This window comes from Drosophila novamexicana, unplaced genomic scaffold, assembly GCF_003285875.2.
Source record: "Drosophila novamexicana strain 15010-1031.04,08,12 unplaced genomic scaffold, DnovRS2.1 tig00000193-arrow-pilon, whole genome shotgun sequence".
NCBI lineage: Eukaryota > Metazoa > Arthropoda > Insecta > Diptera > Drosophilidae > Drosophila > Drosophila novamexicana.
Window position 1 is genome coordinate 1,358,914 of NW_020824787.1, and position 26,121 is coordinate 1,385,034.

The following is a 26,121-nucleotide window of genomic DNA, read 5'->3' on the forward strand; positions in this document are numbered from 1 at the left end:
AACTCGCAATCCATACAAATACAAATATAACTTTCGGTTTTCAACCATATTTACATACATAAATTATAATTTTTTTATGGTCATTTTTTGTTGTTATATCGGATTATTAAATAATGTTGGTTTTTGTTTCCATTTTGCTTTCTTTGCAGTTGAGTTGTTTCTCAAGGTCTTTCGGTGCGTGCGGAAGCCAGGAATAGTGGCAGAGCGGGCAGAGGGGAGCAACATAACTGGTTGTGGGGCATGAGCTGGCCGAGGCGATACTGGAACTGGACGTCGTCTCAATGGAGCAGCAGCAAGCCACTGTGAGAAGAGGATGCGACCAGAAGGGCAAATAGTTAACCAACATCAGCAGCAGCAGCAGCGGCTGAGATTTTGCCTTGTCCGTGCTTAGCATGAGACAGAGACAGAGAGAGCGACAGCTCCACAAATGTGCCAACAAACCATAGCAACAACAAAAACAACAAAATAAAATTCAAAGCAAAATCAAACTAGAAAAAAGACAGAGAGAGGGAGAGAGGGAGTTCACGGCGCGTGTCAAACAATATGTCTGATAAGAAAAGTTATACACTGTTAACATACAATAAACAATAACAGCCGCAACCATAACATATCCTTCAAGTTAACAGCAGAGTGCCCAAAAGAAAGCAAAAACTCACTCAAGCCTAACAGTGCGCTGTTAACATGAGTGTCGCTGCACACAGCAATAAATAGCCACGCAGACAGAAGCTGACTGCTGCCAGATAAACTGATTGACTGACAGAAACAAATCAAATTTGTCGCACGCAACACAAAAATTTACGGTAGTTCTAACAGCACCAACAACAAACAATAACAGTTTAACAAACGTAGTTAACATGACTCTGCAAAGCTTTACACGCAAAATGCGCGGACGCATGCGCTCAAACACCTGCCGCATCGTGCTGCTCACCTCTTTGGTGTGGGTCATATTTGACTTTGTGCTCATAGCCCACTATTCGGACTGTATAGGCAAGGATGGCTGGCGTTGCAGGCGAGCCGGCGAATACGATGTGGAGGTAAGTAAATGCTATACAGATTACAGATTACAGATTTACCTATCTCATATATCAACCTGTCATTGTCTTCTCTTGCAGCAGCCCAACGCTGAGCGTTTGGTGGACGACAATCAGCTGGTAAATGATAATGAAATCAATACGGAAAAATCATTGGATGCCGAGGATAGCGCTGGCATTGCGCCCATTATGGGTCAAGGCTTCGTCTCTGGCGGCATTTCGATGACCTATCGCAGCGTGGTGTTGAAAAAATGGTTCCAGGCGCCCACGGTGCGTGAGTCGCGTGGCAAGCCGGGCGAGATGGGTAAACCCGTTAAAATACCCGCCGACATGAAGGATCTCATGAAGGAGAAGTTCAAGGAGAATCAGTTCAATCTATTGGCCAGCGATATGATCTCATTGAATCGCTCGCTGACAGATGTGCGGCACGAGAAGTGAGTGCGCCGTTGAAGCAAGCGAAGCTAGAATCTATTCATCTGAAATATCTATCCCCCATTTAGTTGCCGGCACAAACACTATCCCTCAAAGCTGCCCACCACCTCAATTGTGATAGTATTCCATAATGAAGCGTGGACAACGCTGCTGCGCACCGTTTGGAGTGTCATCAATCGTTCGCCGCGCTCTCTGCTCAAGGAGATCATACTGGTGGACGATGCCAGCGAGAGGGGTAAGCTAGCGGTAGCCGGATCTGCTAAATTTCTCATATATCTAACGTCTCGTCTGCTTTTGTAGACTTCCTGGGCAAACAGCTGGAGGATTATGTGGCCAAGTTGCCAGTTCGTACGTTCGTGCTGCGCACGGAGAAACGTTCCGGTTTGATACGCGCACGTCTCCTGGGCGCTGAGCATGTCACTGGCGAGGTCATCACCTTCCTGGATGCGCATTGTGAGTGCACCGAGGGCTGGCTGGAGCCTTTGTTGGCGCGCATTGTTCAGAATCGTCGCACTGTCGTGTGTCCCATCATTGATGTCATCTCCGATGAGACCTTCGAGTACATTACCGCCTCGGATTCAACGTGGGGCGGCTTCAACTGGAAGCTCAACTTTAGATGGTGGGTTTAAGTAGGCCAATTTCCTGGATATAAATAGTAATTGTGACACTTGCAAATGCTAGTTTGATGTAGAGAAAGCGCCAGTTCGATTCAGCTGTCAGTGTGAGAATAACTATAAACAAGGTAGCTCTATAGATAAAATCCACTTAATGATTGACTTGCATTTCCCATCTGTTTCAGCGCCATATTATTATGAAAAGCAGCTTTTACTTGTGCTTGATGAGCTTTGCAATTATATTAAAGCTTATAATTAAAATGTATAGTAATACAATGCAGTATTTAAAAGCTCTAAGCTACGCCTTACTGTGGAAGCTTTAGCGTGGAGAGCTTTGAAAGCTCATTAAAGCAGCAAACCATGTAGTTAATATAAGCCTAAAAGCTTTAGGCTATACGAATTTACCTTAAAAATTTACTTTCATTATTTAATAGACTTGAAGACTTCTACGACTAAGCTTCTACTCTGAAAGCACATTAAACCAACAAAAGATGTTTATTATATAGAATCAATGCAATAAGCGCATAATGTTTTGTGCTCAAGTTTTGTATTAACTTGAGTCTAAAAGTTAAGCCTGACTTTAAGCAAGTCTCGTCTGTGAGTTTTATACCTTTATACTTTTGTCTAGCAAGATTAATCCTAGCATAAGCTTAAGCAAGTGTCATTGGACTTGTGGCTAAATCTAATTGAATTTAAAATTTCTAGGTATCGTGTTCCACAGCGTGAGATGGCCAGACGCAATAATGATCGCACAGCCCCGCTGCGTACACCGACAATGGCTGGTGGCTTGTTCTCCATCGACAAGGATTACTTCTATGAGATTGGCTCCTACGATGAGGGCATGGACATTTGGGGTGGCGAGAATCTGGAAATGTCGTTTCGAGTAAGGCAAATTTCCATGCAATATGATCTTCTATGGTTTTTCTATTCGTTCTTACAGCTACAGCCAAGCCGCAAAAAAAGACAAAAAACAAAAAAGAAATGTTGCCCATTTGCCTACATTAATTATCATAATTATATTCATTTTCTTTCTCCTCATTTAAGTCACAATTTTTGTTTGTTTTTTTTTTTGTTTGTTCTTATTTTACTTCGAAATGAAAAATTGAATTGTGAAAAATATTTCTAATCACAACCAACACACAAACAACAACAATCCATGACAATTCCCAGATATGGCAATGCGGAGGCATTTTAGAAATTATACCCTGCTCGCATGTGGGCCACGTGTTCCGCGACAAGTCCCCGTACACCTTCCCGGGCGGCGTTGCCAAAATTGTGCTGCATAATGCGGCGCGGGTGGCCGAGGTATGGCTGGATGAGTGGCGTGATTTCTATTATGCAATGAGCACAGGTTCGAAAATATTTAAAAACCAAAAAAACAAAAAAAAAAAAAAACTAAAAATCAAAAAAACAAAAACAAACTCTCTACAAGACAAGAAAACAACATAAACAATAACCGACTCTACTTACATAATTATCTAGTGCGCATCTAACACCTGAATTTGATTTTAAAATAATAATTTTAATTGGCTTTCACTTGCTACTAAAAATAAAGATTGACAAAATGGTATTCTTCGGTCTGCCGAAGCTGAAATACCCTTGCAGACATCTAATGTGGATTCTTTAGCTGTATTCCGCCAATTTTTCACAGTTGCGGGTGAAATTTTTAGCAATTAATTAATTGAATACTTATGCAGAAACTTTGTAGTCAAATTTGGAACCGTTCGAATGAAGCGTGGAGCTTTATCAATAGAAATTTCATCTAACAAATCCTTAAAACCCTTTCCGTTATTTTTCCACACTTGGGCGTGGAATTGAACACTTGATGTTAAATTTCAGTATAATTTTTCATAGGTTTAATAGTTTAGTTGTTTATATTAATAGAAACAATTTAATATTATAAGGCGTTAATAGAATTTTTAAAATATCCAAAAAATATTTGGTCAAAGACTTTTATGAAAACAAAAGCAGGTTCTTCCCACACAGTTCTTGATATTATATCATTGTGATCCAGTTTAAGGGGTTTTTACCTAGAAAATTTCAACCAATTTTCATGGAAATAGGTTCAGACTTCACACTTCTTATAACAACTGCAAGGGTATATCCAAGAAGACCAACTAAAGCTTGATTTAGGCTCTAGAACAAGCTACTAAAAACACTAAAAACACAAACAATTGACTTTATTTTGAGCATAACAAGAAGCATCAAGTTTTCTCCAACATTTAAACTATATTGTAAAAGCAATTTGTGTTAACTCTTGAATACAAAATAATATGTATAATCGAACTATATAATAACTAGCTATCTATATATACAACATGCATATTATGTAATGTAATGTAACACACAAAAGCTAATGCCTCTGTCGTCGCTTATCCAAAATGTCGTTTAGCCCATTTACAAGACTAATCAGATGTACGCACTGGCATATGTTTTATTTGATAATAATTATAATTAGTGTGCTACTGATTGTATATTTATTAATTTTTTTTTTTCTTCCATTATTAACGAGACTTCTAAATGTTCTTGAATTTTGTGCTCATGTCGATCGAGGCGCCGGCAACAGCCAAGAGCGCCATTTTGTTATTAACTTATAACTAACCAAAACTATATATGAAAACAACGACTAAAATAACTAAAACATATAACAACACGCTCACACACATATATATATATAAGAACGAGTACCTATCACAGTTGTATTGAAATCTTAACACTGAATTTAAGCTAAACTTAACGTACATAATACTCGTTGCGTTTTGATTTCAAATTGAAGTACTTTAAACACGAATTGGCAATTAATTTTAGTAATTTAGTTTTTTATTTTTAAGTTGTTACTAATATGATTTTTTTTATTCTCATCTTTACTCGCTACATAACATGTAGGCGTCTCTCGTTGTGGGCTAGGATTGTTGTCGTCAAGCACTTTGTGACACTTTACTCTGCTCGCCAAAGCAATGCACTTTGATTAAAGAGTCTGCTTGCCAACGAAAGCATTCGTAAAAAGTATTTATTTAACACAGCTACTCGTTATACGTTTTTATGCTTACTACTACTCGTTGGTGGCACTCGTTAGTTATGTCAACTACTAGTTGTAGGCAATCGTAACTTATGACAACTACCTTTTGTAAGTCTTCTTGCTTACATCTACTCATGAGCCCATTACTCGATATCGCTGTAGATATCTACTCGCTATGAGGCTTTGTTCTGAAAATCTCGCTGCTTTTAACTTCTAGCAAGTGCAAACTCTTATGGTCAACAATTCCCTGAGACTTGTGCAATTATTTGTTACAATTATTTTTGCTGTAAACAACTTGTTGTTCGAAGTACTCGTTACTTTTTACAATCAAGCACTGTTCACTCGCTATAAGAACTCATTACCTATTATGAATGCATATCAATAGCTATCGCTACTTATGACAACTACTCGTTACAATTTAAGCCACTCGCTATAAGTACTCGTTACTTGTTATAAATGCAAATCAATAGCTATCGTTACTTATGACAACTACTCGTTACAATTAAGCAATGGTAAAATCCGCTAGAGGACTAACTCGTTATTCACTGTATTTTCAAAGAGTAGCAAAAAGACAACTCGCTAATTACCTTAGTCGCTGGAAATATTCTCTGATTTGACTTACCAAATTATATCAAGTGTTAACCTAGACCAACTCTGTCAACCTCTTAGCTATCAGGGACCGCTTTACCCAAGTCTTGTTTTTGCACAGCATCAGCACAATTTGCGCTTGGCTATAAAGTAATCAGCACTCGATCTATATATGAATAGATATATATATATGTATGTGTATATATGTGTACATCTTTCTCTGCCTTCTTTCGTCCAATCTTTTTATTTTTCTTTATTTGCGTGCTCTCGATAACAACTTCTTGATGAACCGCCGCGCTACTCCAGGTTTGGATGTGTGGCGGTCTCCTCGAGATAGCGCCCTGCTCCCGGGTCGGTCATGTCTTTCGCAAGTCAACCCCATATACCTTCCCAGGCGGCACCACGGAGATTGTTAATCATAATAATGCGCGTCTGGTTGAGGTTTGGCTGGACGACTGGAAAGAGTTCTACTACAGTTTTTATCCAGGTTAACGAAACTCAACTACAAATCAAAACTCAAACAACAAAAACAAAAATCTCTTATCGAATGCTTTTCACTTTCCGTCTCTCTCACACACTCTCTGCCTCACCCTCTCTCTCTCTCTCTCTATCTCTCTGTCTCCCTCTATATATAACGTTTGTTTTGTATATATATAGATATATATATATATTTATCGAGCAAGTCGCACGCTCTGCATATTGCAATTGTCTGTCTTACATACTACGCACACATATATATTATATAAAATTTAGGTAGATCAAATATTAATATGCATATATATTTATATATACTTATATATGTATGTATATAGTTTATGGCATGGCCGTGACAAATCCAACAAACAACCAAATCACCCTCAACCCCCCAAATGCTCACCCTGTATATGTATTTGTTTTGTCCATTGTTTACTTGAGTTCCTTATGTCTTCTCTTGTCCCATCTCTCTCTTTCTCTCACTCACTCTCCTTCTCTTTAAGGTTCCGTTATGTCTATTTAGTTTCTTAGTTTCGTTGTATTTTTACTTGTTTTGTCCAACAAAAAAAAAAAACCACCCACACTTTTCACCACTCGAAGCCTGTTAAATGTCCCCCTCCCCTTATTCAACATCAATCACACGCATTAGCAAAAAAAAAAAATCCCTATTTTTTTTTTTTATATGGGGTATTCCGCGAAATGCCCTACAAATTTTGCACTTGAATACCCCTAACATCATGCTGACTTAGCTTTAAGCTGTTTTTTTTTACTTGGCATATATTTTTTAATCATATATATAAATTATGTTTGTTGCATGTTTTGTATATTTGTATATAGCGGTATGTGTCTTAGTTTAAAAGCTTTGCACAGTCTTTTTGTTGCTCAGCTGCTTGCACATTTAATCCCCTCACAGCTTGTAAAAAGCCTTTAACAAACACGAATGTAGCTTCCAGAAGAAAGAAAAAAAAACACCTACACTCACACTGACATAGATGTTTTAAACTAATTTCCCTGAAAGCTTACCTAACCAGGAAAAACCCCTATTTTTCTTCTCTACCGCATTTGCAACTTTAGGCGCTCGCAAAGCTTCTGCTGGAGATGTCAGCGATCGCAAAGCTCTGCGCGATCGATTGCAATGCAAGAGCTTCCGCTGGTATCTGGAGAACGTTTATCCGGAAAGCTTAATGCCACTGGACTACTACTATCTAGGCGAGGTAGGCTTTCGAGTATTAGGGGAGTGCCCGTATTAATTTATTTGTCCATATTTATAGATACGCAATGCAGAGACTGAAACCTGTCTGGACACCATGGGTCGCAAGTATAACGAAAAGGTGGGAAGCAGCTATTGCCACGGTCTCGGCGGCAATCAGGTGTTCGCCTATACGAAGCGGCAACAGATCATGTCTGACGATCTGTGCCTGGACGCGGCCAGCTCCAGTGGGCCAGTGAATATGGTACGCTGCCACAATATGGGCGGCAATCAGGAATGGGTATACGATGCGGAGGTAAAGTCGTCACGCTCAGATATAAATCCAATGAAAACGTATAACTAAAAGCACAACTTATTGCAGGAGAAATGGATACGACACACGAATACGGGCCAGTGCTTGCAGCGTGCCACGCGAGATGATGCCAGCACGCCGCTGCTGCGGCCCTGCAACTATTCCAAGGGGCAGCAGTGGCTGATGGAGTCCAAGTTCAAGTGGCAGGCGCACTAGCTAGCCAGCTAAACGGATTAACTAAACTAAACTTAGAACTTCCAATATGTGTTTAACTGTTAACTAAGTTGCCAGCAGGAGGAGAGGATAAAAACAGGAGCATGATAAAAAGCATGAGTAGGAGCCAGGCGTAGGATAAGGAGAAGAAGCTGAGTTACTAGCAAGGATTTCAAGCATTTTTTTCTCCTCTGTTACATTTATTTACTAAGTTTTAGTCTAAGATGATAGTTTTTTCTGTATCTGTGTGCGTGTGTCGCCGAATGTCTTCCCAATTGATGTGCGTGCGTGTGCGTGTGTATGTTTGTGTGTGTGTGTATAAATGTATACATAAGTGCTTATGTGCATATATATATATATACATGTTTATATATATTGTATGTATGTGTGCGTTTAGTTTATGTACCATAATGCATAGATTTGTAATATATACGTATACATATTTACCTAGCCCCGACCAAGTACCAATAAATTGGCATTTAAATGACAATGTGCTTCACAAGGAATACAACAACAACAGTAACAAAATGAAAAGAACTAACTAACTAAAACTAATATGTGTCATAGCAGAACGACTAAACCAAGTTAAGCATATACCCACATATATAGTATATGCTTAAACCAGAGCAGCCCGCACCACATTCCCCTAACTCTAATAACTATCGGGCGTTGTGTTGTTACACATATAAATATATATATAAATATATTTAAGATTTAAGTTTCTTAACTTTGTTTATTTCGACCCGCTTCGCTTTGTACCAAATGATAAAAATCGAATTCTTGTTAAAAATCTAAAATGCGCTGCATTTCCATATCATAAACAACAACAAAAATGCTTCTAAAAAAATCATAATCATAAACAAAAAACTAATTCTTTCCAAAAACACGAAACAAAAATTAAAATAAAATGCACGCATATCATAAAACAGTGTAAAAAAAAAGAAGAAAATATTTAGTTAAGGCCCAAACATATACATACATATATCATATATATTTATGGACGATATGAATATACGTATAAAAAATGTACATAATTTAGAGAGTAGCTATTAAAAATATACATTTAAATGAATTATTTATATTTATATATATTATGTGTGTGTATGCAAAAATTGTACTATAAATTGCATTTAGCATTAGGTATTTCTCTAAGTTCGAATTTAGAGTTTAGACTTAATCGAAAGTTTTGCGTCAACTAAAACGTAGCTCCAAAAAAAAAAAACACCAACAGCTCTTATAAAAAAAAACAACAAACTTAACAAATTGTGCTCAAATTTTACGCTATTTTTGCTGTTGTGTAAATATTTAAACATGTATTCAAAAGTCTAACCTGATCTAAAAATGATATCCCAAAATATCCACCCACACACACATATATATATATATATGTATATATTTATATATACAACAAATCTGTAAAAGCCAAGTAAAACGTTTTAGCTAAATTAATTTTAAAAAAGAAAACCATATACATATATAGTAATAGAGACGATATATAGTATATATATATATATAAATATATATACATGGTGACGGTGCAATTTTAATTTTAGCCTTAACTTTAGCAAAACCAGATCCAATCAAGTAACAACTGGCGACAGGCTGGATGGCATCCAAAATCTCCTATTTAGTTTAGCTAAATATTATTTGTAATTCTTTCGTTTGTTTGTGAACTCTATCCAAAAGTAACAAGAGAAACTTCAAGCCACCAAGTTGCAAGATGTCATTTTTTTTGTTCAATTAGAAACTTTTTAAATTTTATAAATAAAACTGATGGAAACGAATGAAAAACTAAAAAAAAAGAAGAAACAAAATAAATTCCAAGTGTTGTGAAAAGCTCTGCTGTTCATCTTTTAACTGATATAATATTCAATTAGCATTTAACAACACTGGCCACAACTGACAGCCAATCCTATCCAAACCCAATAAAGAATTTCGTATTGCCTCGAGCTATCTTATGTATATATTATCGGACCACAATATCATCTAGAAACTCTACTTAAGTCCTAAATATGCTTCAGGTCTAGAAACGTAACCCAATATACACATTTTTCCGCAAATGTTACTCAACTGCAAGAGTAGTCGACTTTTAGAGATGCCCTATTATTGGATCCTACGTATATGTATTTAAAATGGCGTATGGATTGCCCCCCGCAAATAGGGTTCTCTTTTATCTATCTCAATGTAATACGCAATATAGCCGAATTGATAATACTCTATTGAAGAGTTTGCGTAGAGTAATAAGGTTCATCTTAATATCAAGGCAACTGACCACATTACATTGGGTACAGGTTATTGAGAATATATGTAAATGTCACAACCATTAACCTACTCCATCTGAAGACAACCCCCTTGACCTCATAACATTGGGTACAGGGCATATTGAAAATATCGGCACAATCTTTGACCAATTTACAGGGTATTATGAAAATGTCACTTAGCATCTACTGGAGTAAAAAATCAATTTTATTTTTGTTTTCTTTTTTTTTTTAGTTTTTCACTTTATGCTTTTTAGATGAAGCATAACAGCTCTTTCGACCGGCGCGGCGCAAACCACAGAAAATTGTGTGTTGTCTATAAAACTAGGGAAACTTTAAACGTAACGGAGCATTGAAATCCCATAAGCCATTTACTGTTCCTTGGTCTCACGCAGACGACGCACGGCAGAGCGCACGGAGGCGGCGGCCGTTGTGGAATAGACCCAGGCACCGCCGGCAACGGTGCGCTTGCAGCGTTTGCACGACCAGATGCCCACCACGGAGCGCTTCATGGAGTCCTAGAAGATGCATTTGATTAGTATTTGAAATGTGAAATCGGGACGCGCCGCCTGCTGCTTACCTTGCCGCAGAACGAGCAGGTATATTTGCTGTGCTGGGTGATTTCCATTTTCTTGACCATCTTACGCAGCGAGGCACCATAACGGGTACCATATTTACCAACGATTCCAACCTTCTTGGTGCGCTTGGCCTGTATGGGAGGGGGAGAAATCAAATGAAGCCTTTATTAGAAAACAAAACTACACAATTGGCGCAATGTCGCTTTGTGCGTTTCAAAAGCAAATTAAACACTCAATTGTTAGAGCAACTAGCAGCACACGGTTTGCTTGTTTGTTTAAAAGCCTTTTTGGTGCACAAAAAACAATGATTGCTTAAATATTTAACGATTTTTGTACATTCGCACCATTTTTAAGTTGTTGATTTGTCAAAAAATTCAACAGGAAAGAGACGGCCTGTCAATGCCATGGCGTGAACTTGGCTGCGCTTGCCAGCAGCAAGCGGAGGAAAGCTAAGAGCTATGAAAATCGTAGTGGCGGCAAATAAATATTTATTACAAAATTGCATTAAAGGTGTACGAGAATAACAATTTAACAGGAAAATGGTTGCTTTAGCTGCTTAAATGTTAAAAGTATAATAAATAACATCGAATTTGCCATGTTTCAGCTGCCAAACGCAAAGTCAAGTAACCAAAATGCCATTCACATGTTTACGTTTTTGTCAGCTGTTGTGGCAAAATGCGTTTGTTGTTACCCTGCCAGTGCTGTCCAATGTGCGGTTGTGATAAAACAATAAAAAAAAAGAAAGAAAAGAAACACAAACGAATTTACATTGAGGCATTATAATATTAGTGCGCACTTTGAGAGCAACGGCCGTCAACATTTTGTCACGACTAAAGCGCCCCATTCAGCGCACACTGTTGAAAGTGCCGACGACAGGCAATAGCAACAACATGCACAGCTGTACGCTACTGCAGGATGAGGCCAACTATCAGCCGGACACGCTGGATCTCAATACAGATGCGAAGGCGGCGGCCTATTGGTTTCCCTGTTTTCGTGAGCTGGTAAACAAATTCGCCAAACAGGCGGCCAGCAGCCAAAGGGACGACGACAGCGCCGAGCAGCGTGCGGCACAATTTCAGGCCGCTTATCTGCGCCAGCTGGAGGAGCATCAGAATAACATAGCCAACAACAGCGGGAAGGTGGTTCTGGGCACCAGCGAGCTGCTCAAGCTGAACGAGACTATGCTGCGACGCTTTGGCTTCACGGATTCCTGGCTGCGCCAGAAGCAGCAGGAGAATGCCTCGGCCAAGGCGCGTCTAAAGCAGCGTCTGCAGGAGATCGATGCCATTGAGAACGAGGATGCGCGCTGGACGGAACTGGTGCGCGGCGTGCTGGCGGGCAACATGTTCGATTGGGGCGCCCAGGCAATAGCCAGCATCCTGGAGCAGGATAGCAATTTTGGACTGCATGCGGCACTAGAGCGCATCGAACAGCGTCCCTGGCTATTGGACAATCTGGACGCATGGCTGCAGCGCATGCATATCACGGCCGCCCAGCCGCCACACAAATGCGCCGTCATCTTTGTGGACAACAGCGGCGTCGATGTGGTGCTTGGCGTGCTGCCCTTTGTCCGCGAGCTGCTCAGGCGCGGCACCAAGGTGCTGCTCTGTGCCAACAGTGAACCCTCGCTAAACGATGTGACCAGCCGCGAGCTGAGCGCGCTGCTGGACGACTGCGCCTGCCAGTGCAGCATTTTGGATAGCGCCTGGCGCTCCCGCCGACTGCTGGTCTATGCGAACGGCCAGAGCGGTCCCTGCCTGGACATGCGCACGCTGCCGCGTGAGCTGTGCGACGCCATAGCTGCCAATGAGACTGATCTGCTTGTTATCGAGGGCATGGGCCGGGCGCTGCACACCAATCTGAATGCGCAGTTCGCCTGCGAGACCCTCAAGCTGGCCGTGGTCAAGAATCGCTGGCTGGCCAAGTATCTTGGCGGCGACAAGATGTTTGCGGTCATTTGCAAGTACGAGCATAGCTAGTGCCAAGCCCAGACGATTCATTTGTTATGCAATGCATTGTTTTCTTTTCTTTTTTCCAATTATTGTTATTGTTTAAACCGAAGAAAGAAACAGCAAAGAAAAGGCAAGATAAATATGAGATTCAGCTTGTCGTGTCGGGTTGTCGCTAGTTAAGACTGTGGTTAGAGGTGCGTCTGTTCTATAGATTAGGGACAGCAACAGAACTGTAAAACTTATTAAATTTTTAAAGTAATTAACAAACAAGAATGTGTTTAATTTAAAAGCAAAACAATCAATTTCAAATGTCATAACCATAACATGTACAAATCAAACAATTCGTAATTAAACAATTACACAAATAACCAATTAATTATGCTGTCAATTTATTGTAATTGTATTTGTTTATTTAACTTTATTGTTTACAAGCCAAGTTATATGTCAATTATTTTGTGAGTCTAGCTTCTAGGGCGACTTATTGTTTATACACACACACGCACGCACAGTTTGCTTTTTAATTATTAAAATTATAAATAACAATGCCTTTTGTTTATCAAGCGCAGCTACCATTAAACATTTTATCGGTCATATGGTTATAAATTAGCCAACTGATAAGCAGCCAGCACCACATTGGATTAAAGCTCTATGTCGATAAGACACGAATCGCTTTGTTTCTCTGTCTGTCTGTCCGTTTGTTTGTTTGTTTATTTAGACGTGATAAAATGTCTGTGGCCGTAGGCCCATTTAAATAGTTCTGATTATTCGCACTTGCCGTGCTGCTTTTTGCCCACTCATTTCATTTTATTTTACTTATTTATCTGCCATATATCGCTTATCTGCTGCCACTTTACATCATGATGTATGCCGCCGGACTGATAAGCGGCGTTTGCCGCAAGACGTTCAAGTGCGACTAAACCTCGTCGAGATGGTGCTTATCTATCGGCTCAATATAATATGTATATATATATACAACACCTTATTTCGACCGACTTTAGTTTCCTTTTTTAGTTGATTATTATTTTAAAAAATTTGAGTAAATTATTTGTTATTTTTGGAGAGTTTTTAAAAATATTTCTTTCAAGCTAACTTTCAAAAGATTTACTTTATCTTGTATATATCTAATTTTATTTAAATTTAATTTTTTTTTTTTTATTTTATATCAATATTAATATTTCTTTTTAATATTCGTTGATATTTTCATTTATTTTAATATTCTTTTAATATTTGATATTTGTATTTATTATTACCTTAATCTACATATATTTGTATTTATTTCAATTTATATTGATACATTTTTATTTTATATTTTTATTTAATTCTATTTTATGTTTCCATTTATTTTAATTTTATATTAGTAGTTATATTATATTCAATTATTTTCTATCCCATTTGTTTATTGTCTATTCTATTCTTTTCATTATCTTTTGTTCCATTTTATGGAAAGTTAGGCGTCTTAATTGATAAACTGATCGTTGTGCAAGTCATATATAGAAGATTATCGACTGAAAGAATGGATAAGATAAAAAGGAAGCCCGGCAAAAAGACGAAAAAAAAAAAATAATAATTAGTTAAGATATTAAAAATAATATTATAAAATATTCAATTTTTATAGCGCATCTTGTCTTAAAATTATTTATATATTTAACAAGAACTTGAATAACTTTAATTTTCTATACTATATGTATTTTTTATTTTATACAATTTTTTTTAAATGTACTGTGCGGAGATTTGTCTGCAGAGTTATGTTTTATGATTGTCTCATCTATTTATATAGCTCTCGGCACATTTATAAAATGCTCTAAAATTGGTTGCTGAAATTGACGCTAACTAAGATTCAATTAGATATTGAAAGTGTAAAAGAGTAAAAGTTGTCAAATTTTCTTATAAATATACTAAGTATTTCCCATCTGCAACTACAATTTACTGTATAAGATTGGGGCTTTATTTAAAGTGTGCCTAGTAGCTTAGTTGATAGGGAAAATAAACCATAAAACAAAAATATTTTTTTAATGCTATTTATATTAAATTGCCAATTTAAGCTTGTTGAATATAAATAAATAAAATTGAGACTTTCGGAGATGTGCGCTTATCAGAAACGCAATATGCATGTTTCGAATTGAGACTAAATGTATTTGAGCAAGATTAGCCTGTCAATTTTTTTACTACACAAATATACATAAGTACATAATATTTTTAAGTTGTATTTGGATCGATCGCATAATCTGAGAGCGGGCCAGAGACAAGCCAGCATGTTGCCTGCAAAAAATGAGTTCAATTCAAATATGCACTTGTATTCGCAATCAAATCAGTTTAAAACTGGCGGCTGGGGCTGTCGCAATACGAAGCGCGGCGACATGTATATATTGATTACCCTAATCCTCGTGCTGCTCCATTTGCTGCTGCTGCCTGTCTACTTGTATCTGACCTGGCATCACAAATATTGGCGCAAACGCGGTTTGACCACAGCCAAGCCGCTCACCTTGCTGGGCACCTATCCAGGACTGCTCACACGCAAGAGCAACCTGGTCCAGGATGTGCAGAGTGTCTACAAGTAAGTACGGCATTTGGTATACCACGGCGTAGAATTAACCCTACCTTAATCCCTCCCTCTCTCCTTCAAACTAGCAAGTACAAGGGCAAACACCGGGCTGTGGGCGTATTTGTCACAAGAAAACCACAAATTCTAGTGCTCGATCCGCAGCTGGCGCACGAGGTGCTGGTTGAGAATTTCCGTTGCTATAAAGATTCCCTGACCAGCTCCTACATGCAGCACGCCAAATGGGATAAATACGCCAAACGCAATCCATTCTGGGCAGCGGGCGTTACCTGGCGGCGGCTGCGCACAGAGGCTCAGGCCGGCTTATCCGCGAATCGCCTCAAGCAGGGCTATGCCATTTGGGAGCAGAGCGGCAGGAAGCTGACCAACTACATGGCCGAGCAGGTCAACGTGCACAACAACATACTGGAGACCAGGGATGTGAGTAAGAAACTTTATAGAGCATACAAATTTTGGTTTTACAATTTGCTAATGTTAATAATGTCTATGGACATGGGGCTGGAGGGTATTCAACTCTTATTTCAGATGTGTAAATAGCCGGCAAATTTTTGTTGTTTTATTTTGTCTCTTCCATAACAAACTACTATGCAATTTATAAATAGATTTGAAAGGCTGTCTTCTATGACAACGTTCTGCGTTATAACCGTTATGCGTTATATAGGATATTTGAGGGTACAATTCTTACATGAATTTTGAGTAAAAAAATGAACAAAAAGTCATACCTCGTGAGAATCGGTTGAATCGGTTTTGGCCGATTTACGGGTGTGGAAAATATTGGTCTATGTCTATATAGTATATTTTAGGGTACCATTTTGACATGAATTTTGACCAAAAATAATGTTCTACATCCAGTAGAATTGATCTAGAGGCCAAACCATGAATAAAAAGCCAAACCTTTTGAAAATCGGTTGAGTTTTGACCGACTTATGGGGGTGGGAAATATTGACCTATGTCTATAAAGAATATTTGAGGGTACCATTTTGACATGAATTTTGACCAAAAATAATGTTGTCAGATTTTAATGCAGAATTGATCTAGAGGCCAAACCATGAATAAAAAGCCAAACCTTTTGAAAATCAGTTGAGTTTTGACCGAGTTATGGGGGTGGGAAATATTGACCTATGTCTATATAGAATATTTGAGGGTACCATTTTAACATGAATTTCGACCAAAAATTATGCTGACCGATTTTGATGCAGAATTGCTGTAGAGGCCAAACCATGAATAAAAAGCCAGACCTTTTGAAAATCGGTTGAGTTTTGACCGAGTTATGGGGGTGGGAAATTTTGACCTATGTCTATATAGAATATTTGAGGGTACCATTTTAACATGAATTTCGACCAAAAATTATCCTGACCGATTTTGATGCAGAATTGGTCTAGAGGCCAAACCATGAATAAAAAGCCAAACCTTTTGAAAATCGGTTGAGTTTTGGCCGAGTTATGGGGGTGGGAAATATTGACCTATGTCTATATAGAATATTTGAGGGTACCATTTTGACATGAATTTTGACCAAAAATAATGTTGTCAGATTTTAATGCAGAATTGATCTAGAGGCCAATCCAAGAATAAAAAGCCAAACCTTTTGAAAATCGGTTGAGTTTTGACCGAGTTATGGGGGTGGGAAATATTGACCTATGTCTTTATAGAATATTTGAGGGTACCATTTTGACATGAATTTTGACCAAAAATAATGTTGTCAGATTTTAATGCAGAATTGATCTAGAGGCCAATCCATGAATAAAAAGCCAAACCTTTTGAAAATCGGTTGAGTTTTGGCCGAGTTATGGGGGTGGGAAATATTGACCTATGTCTTTATAGAATATTTGAGGGTACCATTTTGACATGAATTTTGACCAAAAATAATGTTGTCAGATTTTAATGCAGAATTGATCTAGACGCCAAACCATGAATAAGAAGCCAAACCTTTTGAAAATCTGTCGAGTTTGGACCGAGTTATGGGGGTGGGAAATATTGACCTATGTCTATATAGAATATTTGAGGGTACCATTTTGATATGAATTTTGACCAAAAATAATGTTGTCAGATTTTGATGCAGAATTGATCGAGGGGCCAAACCATGAATAAAAAGCCAAAACTTTTGAAAATCGGTTGAGTTTTGACCGAGTTATGGGGGTGGGAAATATTGACTTATGTCTATATAGAATATTTGAGGGTACCATTTTGACATGAATTTTGACCAAAAATTATGTTGCCAGATTTGGATGCAGAATTGATCTAGACGCCAAACCATGAATAAGAAGCCAAACCTTTTGAAAATCTGTCGAGTTTGGACTGAGTTATGGGGGTGGGAAATATTGACCTATGTCTATATAGAATATTTGAGGGTACCATTTTGATATGAATTTTGACCAAAAATAATGTTGTCAGATTTTGATGCAGAATTGATCTAGACGCCAAACCATGAATAAAAAACCAAACCTTTTGAAAATCGGTTGAGTTTTGACCGAGTTATGGGGGTGGGAAATATTGACCTATGTCTATATAGAATATTTGAGGGTACCATTTTGAAATGAATTTTGACCAAAAATTATGTTGCCAGATTTGGATGCATAATTGATCTAGAGGCCAAACCATGAATAAAAAGCCAAACCTTTTGAAAATCAGTTGAGTTTTGACCGAGTTATGGGGGTGGGAAATATTGACCTATGTCTATATAGAATATTTAAGGGTACCATTTTGACATGAATTTTGACCAAAAATTATGTTGCCAGATTTTGATGTAGTATTGATCTAGACGCCAAACCATGAATAAAAAGCCAAACCTTTTGAAAATCGGTTGAGTTTTGACCGAGTTATGGGGGTGGGAAATATTGACCTATGTCTATATAGAATATTTGAGCGTACCATTTTGACCAAAAATAATGTTGTCAGATTTTGATGCAGAATTGATCTAGAGGCCAAACCGTGAATAAAAAGCCAAACCTTTTGAAAATCGGTTGAGTTTTGACCGAGGTATGGGGGTGGGAAATATTGACCTATGTCTATAAACAATATTTGAGGGTACCATTTTGACATGAATTTTGACCAAAAATAATGTTGCCAGATTTTGATGCAGAATTGATCTAGAGGCCAATCCATGAATAAAAAGCCAAACCTTTTGAAAATCGGTTTAGTTTTGACCGAGTTATGGGGGTGGGAAATATTGATCTATGTCTATATAGTATATTTGAGGGTACCATTTTAACATGAATTTCGACCAAAAATTATGTTGACAGATTTTGATGCAGAATTGATCGAGGGGCCAAACCATGAATAAAAAGCCAAACCTTTTGAAAATCGGTTCAGTGTTGACCGAGTTATGGGGGTGGGAAATATTGACCTATGTCTATATAGAATATTTGAGGGTACCATTTTGATATGAATTTTGACCAAAAATAATGTTGTCAGATTTTGATGCAGAATTGATCTAGACGCCAAACCATGAATAAAAAACCAAACCTTTTGAAAATCGGTTGAGTTTTGACCGAGTTATGGGGGTGGGAAATATTGACCTATGTCTATATAGAATATTTGAGGGTACCATTTTGAAATGAATTTTGACCAAAAATTATGTTGCCAGATTTGGATGCATAATTGATCTAGAGGCCAAACCATGAATAAAAAGCCAAACCTTTTGAAAATCGGTTGAGTTTTGACCGAGTTATGGGGGTGGGAAATATTGACCTATGTCTATAAAGAATATTTGAGGGTACCATTTTGACATGAATTTTGACCAAAAATAATGTTGTCAGATTTTAATGCAGAATTGATCTAGAGGCCAATCCATGAATAAAAAAGCCAAACCTTTTGAAAATTGGTTTAGTTTTGACCGAGTTATGGGGGTGGGAAATATTGATCTATGTCTATATAGTATATTTGAGGGTACCATTTTAACATGAATTTCGACAAAAAATTATGTTGACCGATTTTGATGCAGAATTGATCTAGAGGCCAAACCATGAATAAAAAGCCAAACCTTTTGAAAATCGGTTTAGTTTTGACCGAGTTATGGGGGTGGGAAATATTGATCTATGTCTATATAGTATATTTGAGGGTACCATTTTAACATGAATTTCGACCAAAAATTATGTTGCCAGATTTTGATGCAGTATTGATCTAGACGCCAAACCATGAATAAAAAGCCAAACCTTTTGAAAATCGGTTGAGTTTTGACCGAGTTATGGGGGTGGGAAATATTGACCTATGTCTATATAGTATATTTGAGGGTACCATTTTAACATGAATTTCGACCAAAAATTATGTTGACAGATTTTGATGCAGAATTGATCTAGAGGCCAATCCATGAATAAAAAGCCAAACCTTTTGAAAATCGGTTTAGTTCTGACCGAGTTATGGGGGTGGGAAATATTGACCTATGTCTATATAGTATATTTGAGGGTACCATTTTAACATGAATTTCGACCAAAAATTATGTTGACCGATTTTGATGCAGAATTGATCTAGAGGCCAAACCATGAATAAAAAGCCAAACCTTTTGAAAATCGGTTGAGTTTTGACCGAGTTATGGGGGTGGGAAATTTTGACCTATGTCTATATAGAATATTTGAGGGTACCATTTTAACATGAATTTCGACCAAAAATTATGCTGACCGATTTTGATGCAGAATTGGTCTAGAGGCCAAACCATGAATAAAAAGCCAAACCTTTTGAAAATCGGTTGAGTTTTGGCCGAGTTATGGGGGTGGGAAATATTGACCTATGTCTATATAGAATATTTGAGGGTACCATTTTGACATGAATTTTGACCAAAAATAATGTTGCCAGATTTGGATGCATAATTGATCTAGAGGCCAAACCATGAATAAAAAGCCAAACCTTTTGAAAATCGGTTGAGTTTTGACCGAGTTATGGGGTGGGAAATATTGACCTATGTCTATATAGAATATTTGAGGGTACCATTTTGACATGAATTTTGACCAAAAATTATGTTGCCAGATTTGGATGCAGAATTGATCTAGACGCCAAACCATGAATAAAAAGCCAAACCTTTTGAAAATCGGTTGAGTTTTGACCGAGTTATGGGGGTGGGAAATATTGACCTATGTCTATTGAGTTTGAGGGTACCATTTTGACATGAATTTTGACCAAAAATAATGTTGTCAGATTTTAATGCAGAATTGATCTAGAGGCCAAACCATGAATAAAAAACCAAACCTTTTGAAAATCAGTCGAGTTTTGACCGAGTTATGGGGGTGGGAAATATTGACCTATGTCTATATAGAATATTTGAGGGTACCATTTTGACATGAATTTTGACCAAAAATTATGTTGCCAGATTTAGATACAGAATTGATCTAGAGGCCAAACCATGAATAAAAAGCCAAACCTTTTGAAAATCGGTTGAGTTTTGACCGAGTTATGGGGGTGGGAAATATTGACCTATATCTATATAGAATATTTGAGGGTACCATTTTGACATGAATTTTGACCAAAAATAATGTTGTCAGATTTTGATGCAGAATTGATCTAGAGGCCAAACCATGAATAAAGAGCCAAACCTTTTGAAAATCGGTTGAGTTTTGACCGAGTTATGGGGGTGGGAAATATTGACCTATGTCTGTATAGAATATTTGAGGGTACCATTTTGACATGAATTTTGACCAAAAATAATGTTGTCAGATTTTAATGCAGAATTGATCTAGACGCCAAACCATGAATAAAAAGCCAAACCTTTTGAAAATCAGTCGAGTTTTGACCAAGTTATGGGGGTGGGAAATATTGACCTATGTCTATATAGAATATTTGAGGGTACCATTTTAACATGAATTTTGACCAAAAATAATGTTGTCATATTTTGATGCAGAATTGATCTAGAGGCCAAACCATGAATAAAAAGCCAAACCTTTTGAAAATCGGTTGAGTTTTGACCGAGTTATGGGGGTGGGAAATATTGACCTATATCTATATAGAATATTTGAGGGTACCATTTTGACATGAATTTTGACCAAAAATAATGTTGTCAGATTTTGATGCAGAATTGATCTAGAGGCCAAACCATGAATAAAGAGCCAAACCTTTTGAAAATCGGTTGAGTTTTGACCGAGTTATGGGGGTGGGAAATATTGACCTATGTCTATATAGAATATTTGAGGGTACCATTTTGACATGAATTTTGACCAAAAATAATGTTGTCAGATTTTGATGCAGAATTGATCTAGAGGCCAAACCATGAATAAAAAGCCAAACCTTTTGAAAATCGGTTGAGTTTTGACCGAGTTATGGGGGTGGGAAATATTGACCTATGTCTATATAGAATAATTGAGGGTACATTTGACATGAATTTTGACCAAAAATAATGTTGTCAGATTTTGATGCAGAATTGATCTAGAGGCCAAACCATGACTAAAAAGCCAAACCTTTTGAAAATCGGTTGAGTTTTGACCGAGTTATGGGGGTGGGAAATATTGACCTATGTCTATATAGAATAATTGAGGGTACCATTTTGACATGAATTTTGACCAAAAATTATGTTGTCAGATTTTGATGCAGAATTGATCTAGTGGCCAAACCATGAATAAAAAGCCAAACCTTTTGAAAATCGGTTGAGTTTTGACCGAGTTATGGGGGTGGGAAATATTGACCTATGTCTATATAGAATATTTGAGGGTACCATTTTAACATGAATTTTGACCAAAAATAATGTTGTCATATTTGGATGCAGAATTGATCTAGACGCCAAACCATGAATAAAAAGCCAAACCTTTTGAAAATCGGTTGAGTTTTGACCGAGTTATGGGGGTGGGAAATATTGACCTATGTCTATTGAGTTTGAGGGTACCATTTTGACATGAATTTTGACCAAAAATAATGTTGTCAGATTTTAATGCAGAATTGATCTAGAGGCCAAACCATGAATAAAAAACCAAACCTTTTGAAAATCAGTCGAGTTTTGACCGAGTTATGGGGGTGGGAAATATTGACCTATGTCTATATAGAATATTTGAGGGTACCATTTTGACATGAATTTTGACCAAAAATTATGTTGCCAGATTTAGATACAGAATTGATCTAGAGGCCAAACCATGAATAAAAAGCCAAACCTTTTGAAAATCGGTTGAGTTTTGACCGAGTTATGGGGGTGGGAAATATTGACCTATGTCTGTATAGAATATTTGAGGGTACCATTTTGACATGAATTTTGACCAAAAATAATGTTGTCAGATTTTAATGCAGAATTGATCTAGACGCCAAACCATGAATAAAAAGCCAAACCTTTTGAAAATCAGTCGAGTTTTGACCGAGTTATGGGGGTGGGAAATATTGACCTATGTCTATATAGAATATTTGAGGGTACCATTTTGACATGAATTTTGACCAAAAATAATGTTGTCAGATTTTGATGCAGAATTGATCTAGAGGCCAAACCATGAATAAAGAGCCAAACCTTTTGAAAATCGGTTGAGTTTTGACCGAGTTATGGGGGTGGGAAATATTGACCTATGTCTATATAGAATATTTGAGGGTACCATTTTGACATGAATTTTGACCAAAAATAATGTTGTCAGATTTTGATGCAGAATTGATCTAGAGGCCAAACCATGAATAAAAAGCCAAACCTTTTGAAAATCGGTTGAGTTTTGACCGAGTTATGGGGGTGGGAAATATTGACCTATGTCTATATAGAATAATTGAGGGTACATTTGACATGAATTTTGACCAAAAATAATGTTGTCAGATTTTGATGCAGAATTGATCTAGAGGCCAAACCATGACTAAAAAGCCAAACCTTTTGAAAATCGGTTGAGTTTTGACCGAGTTATGGGGGTGGGAAAAATTGACCTATGTCTATATAGTATATTTGGGGGTACCATTATAACATGATTTTCGACCAAAAATTATGTTGACAGATTTTGATGCAGAATTGATCTAGAGGCCAAACCATGAATAAAAAGCCAAACCTTTTGAAAATCGGTTGAGTTTTCACCGAGTTATGGGGGTGGGAAATATTGACCTATGTCTATTGAATTTGAGGGTACCATTTTGACATGAATTTTGACCAAAAATAATGTTGTCAGGTTTTAATGCAGAATTGATCTAGAGGCCAAACCATGAATAAAAAGCCAAACCTTTTGAAAATCAGTTGAGTTTTGACCGAGTTATGGGGGTGGGAAATATTGACCTAGTATATTTGGGGGTACCATTTTAACATGAATGTCGACCAAAAATTATGTTGACAGATTTTGATGCAGAATTGATCTAGAGGCCAAACCATGAATAAAAAGCCAAACCTTTTGAAAATCAGTCGAGTTTTGACCGAGTTATGGGGGTGGGAAATATTGACCTATGTCTATATAGAATATTTGAGGGTACCATTTTAACATGAATTTTGACCAAAAATAGTGTTGGCAGATTTGGATGCAGAATTGATCTAGAGGCAACCCCGTGAATAAAAAGGCAAACCTTTTGAAAATCGGTTGAGTTTTGACCGAGTTATGGGGGTAGGAAATATTGACCTACATATGTCTATGTAGGATATTTTCATTTAGATGCGTTCGGCGTGCCGAAGATTTCCTTAATTCGTTTAAACTGTTTGTATAACTTTTATAAATAATTCATTTGTTATTCCTTTCTATTAAAATTTCCAATTTTGTCGTTTTCCTAATACGTGAGTAAAGTACTCATAAATGTCCTCATCTGCAGCTCTGTTTCCGCTATACAGCTGATGTCATGTGCGACTTTATTTGGGGCATTGATGCTGGCACGTTGACCTCGAACGAGCCGGGTCAGCCCAATATGGTGCAGGAAATGGCCAGCAAATGGACGAGTTATGCGTTCTACATGATATCCATATTTATGGCATCGATAATAGCGCCATTTGGTCGCTTGCTGTTGCGTTTGCGCTTCTATCCCAAGGATACGGACGAGTTCTTCTCGAAATTGACCAAGGAGTCCATTGAGCTGCGCCTGAAGACCGGCTACGAGGTGGAACGCATCGATTATTTGTCGCATCTGCTGAAACTGCGCGAAGAGAAAAATGCCACGCACGATGACCTGGTGGGACATGCTCTGACGGTTATGCTGGATGGTTATGATACAACCGGATCGGCTCTGATGCACGCCCTCTATTATGTGAGTAAGTGTTTGTTATTGACTCGTGCCCTAAGTGACATCCTCGCAGCTTTCGGAGTATCCGGCGGCTCAGCAAAAGCTGCGCTCGGAGTTCCTCAACAATGCGTTAAAAACTAAAACTCTGGACTTTGATAAGCTGTGTGACTTGCCCTATCTGGAGCAGGTTATTTACGGTTCGTATTGGCTGTACTCCCTTGAAGAGCTCACTTTCATTTCCCTTACTCCAGAATCCTTGCGACTGAGCAGCTTGATACCACAGTACACAAAAGTCTGCACGCATCCCACGAACATTCAGCTGAATGCGTTCAAGCGTGTGGAAGTGGAGCAGGGCATGACAATTATGATACCCAATTATCAATTCCATCATGATCCGAAATACTTTCCCGAGCCGGAAGTCTTTAAGCCCGAACGCTTTGACAATGCCGAGCATCATAATCTCGTGCGACAGGGTATTCTGTTGCCCTTCAGCGATGGTCCGCGCATTTGCATGGGTAACAAAATCGGCTCCAATATCAGCTTTATATATTGATATATTTATCTTAAATTTCCCAACTCTATTTAGGCATACGTCTCGCTTTGCTCACACTCAAATCGGCGCTGTTTCACATTATCAGTAACTATCAAGTTGTGCGGAGCAAGAAGAAGATCAATACGGCTGGAGATTCTGGCTTTGGTGTCGTACTCCAAGGTGATATCAATTTGGAGTATCGCCGTTTTTTACAATAGAGTTTGCCTAGCTATTGTTACCACGCGAATCAAGTATACTTATCGCATGTGTCGAGACTCGAAAAGTAATTAGAAATGATTATAAGTGCGTGCATAAATTCAATTGTTGCTTATAAAATGATACCCCTTACTCGTGGGGTATATTTGTTTTGGATCGTGTTGAATAGCACTTGGTATAATACTATATATACTTTTTATCAATTTGTCATGTGTTATCTTTAAGGTCGGGCTGGGAAGAAACCCTGTTTCAACTCGATTCAGATTCGGATTGTTTAGGGCCGCTTGACATTGCAATCGATCACTGTTATTGAATACAATAATAAAAATAATAATATAAAGTACATATCATTAAAGAGCGCACAGCATCCAAGTTCACTGACCAAGCCTTGATGATATTATGAAATAAAAATCTCGAAAAATGTACTCACGGAATACTTGCGGTTTTTTCCACACAACAGAAATATCACAACGAAAATAACAGCGCTGTCATGCCAAGATGTTATCTAACAGAGTTCTGTTAATGTGGTTAATACTAACTGCTAGATGAATGATTAGATTCAATGAACAGTCGAAAGTGACTGACTCTCAGATACTTTGTAGATGCGTAAATAGCGAGAAATATACCTTAAATATAAAAAAATTTGTTTTGGCTTCAGGGCTGACAGCCAAAAAGTCTGTAATCGTAGATGAAAATCGAAGGGAAACAGGTGGAAAACGTTAGACAGAAAATTTATGGAACAGTAACGATAGTAGATTTTAGATTCTAGATATAAATCAATAATATTGTAATTGACCAGAAGCAGGATCGTAGATGGAAATGAATATTTATTGATTTAAGAAAATTAAAAAAGGGAATTAAGGGGGGAATTAACAGATATGAAAAATTAAGGAAAACACAACATTTGCTTAAAGTTCATTTTTAATTGCAAAATCTTTAGAACATTGGAATATGAGTTTTGTTTGCAGCCCCTGCATACGCAAATCGAGTGATCGTCAACAGATTTATTGAGATAATGTCAGGCTTCTCTATTATAAATACTATACTGTATTATGATTATTACCATTATCAGCGACTGTCGCT

General features: G+C 37.6%; 4 protein-coding genes across 6 annotated transcripts; 3 read left to right on the plus strand and 1 right to left on the minus strand.

Moving 5' to 3' along the window:
- Positions 1 to 453: 453 nt before the first annotated feature.
- LOC115758399 (polypeptide N-acetylgalactosaminyltransferase 5) lies at positions 454 to 8,702 on the plus strand. Of its 3 annotated transcripts, none has more exons than XM_030699043.1 (9): positions 454 to 1,034; positions 1,116 to 1,465; positions 1,532 to 1,698; positions 1,764 to 2,082; positions 2,783 to 2,960; positions 3,248 to 3,428; positions 7,233 to 7,372; positions 7,430 to 7,663; positions 7,730 to 7,876. In XM_030699043.1, exons 1-9 carry the CDS (start codon positions 855 to 857, stop codon positions 7,874 to 7,876), a joined length of 1,896 nt encoding a protein of 631 aa, XP_030554903.1. In that variant the 5' UTR covers positions 454 to 854. The 3 variants fall into 3 exon arrangements, with proteins under 3 accessions (XP_030554903.1, XP_030554901.1, XP_030554902.1); XM_030699041.1 differs by having other exon boundaries at positions 855 to 1,034; positions 1,113 to 1,465; positions 7,730 to 8,702; XM_030699042.1 differs by lacking the exon at positions 3,248 to 3,428 and adding an exon at positions 5,991 to 6,171 and having other exon boundaries at positions 855 to 1,034; positions 1,113 to 1,465.
- Positions 8,703 to 10,342: 1,640 nt separating this feature from the next.
- Positions 10,343 to 11,131, minus strand: LOC115758534 (60S ribosomal protein L37a). Its single transcript, XM_030699226.1, has 3 exons — positions 11,054 to 11,131; positions 10,712 to 10,840; positions 10,343 to 10,649 (listed from the first exon to the last, which is right to left on the minus strand). Exons 1-3 carry the CDS (start codon positions 11,054 to 11,056, stop codon positions 10,503 to 10,505), a joined length of 279 nt encoding a protein of 92 aa, XP_030555086.1. The 5' UTR covers positions 11,057 to 11,131; the 3' UTR covers positions 10,343 to 10,502.
- A 100-nt stretch (positions 11,132 to 11,231) lies between these two features.
- On the plus strand, positions 11,232 to 13,113 carry LOC115758533 (pantothenate kinase 4). Its single transcript, XM_030699225.1, has one exon. The coding sequence runs from the start codon at positions 11,600 to 11,602 to the stop codon at positions 12,686 to 12,688; it is 1,089 nt and encodes a 362-aa protein (XP_030555085.1). The 5' UTR covers positions 11,232 to 11,599; the 3' UTR covers positions 12,689 to 13,113.
- A 1,705-nt stretch (positions 13,114 to 14,818) lies between these two features.
- LOC115759065 (probable cytochrome P450 309a2) lies at positions 14,819 to 25,323 on the plus strand. The gene is made up of 6 exons (XM_030699893.1): positions 14,819 to 15,215; positions 15,290 to 15,641; positions 23,886 to 24,314; positions 24,364 to 24,487; positions 24,542 to 24,805; positions 24,877 to 25,323. Exons 1-6 carry the CDS (start codon positions 14,914 to 14,916, stop codon positions 25,038 to 25,040), a joined length of 1,635 nt encoding a protein of 544 aa, XP_030555753.1. The 5' UTR covers positions 14,819 to 14,913; the 3' UTR covers positions 25,041 to 25,323.
- Positions 25,324 to 26,121: the final 798 nt, after the last annotated feature.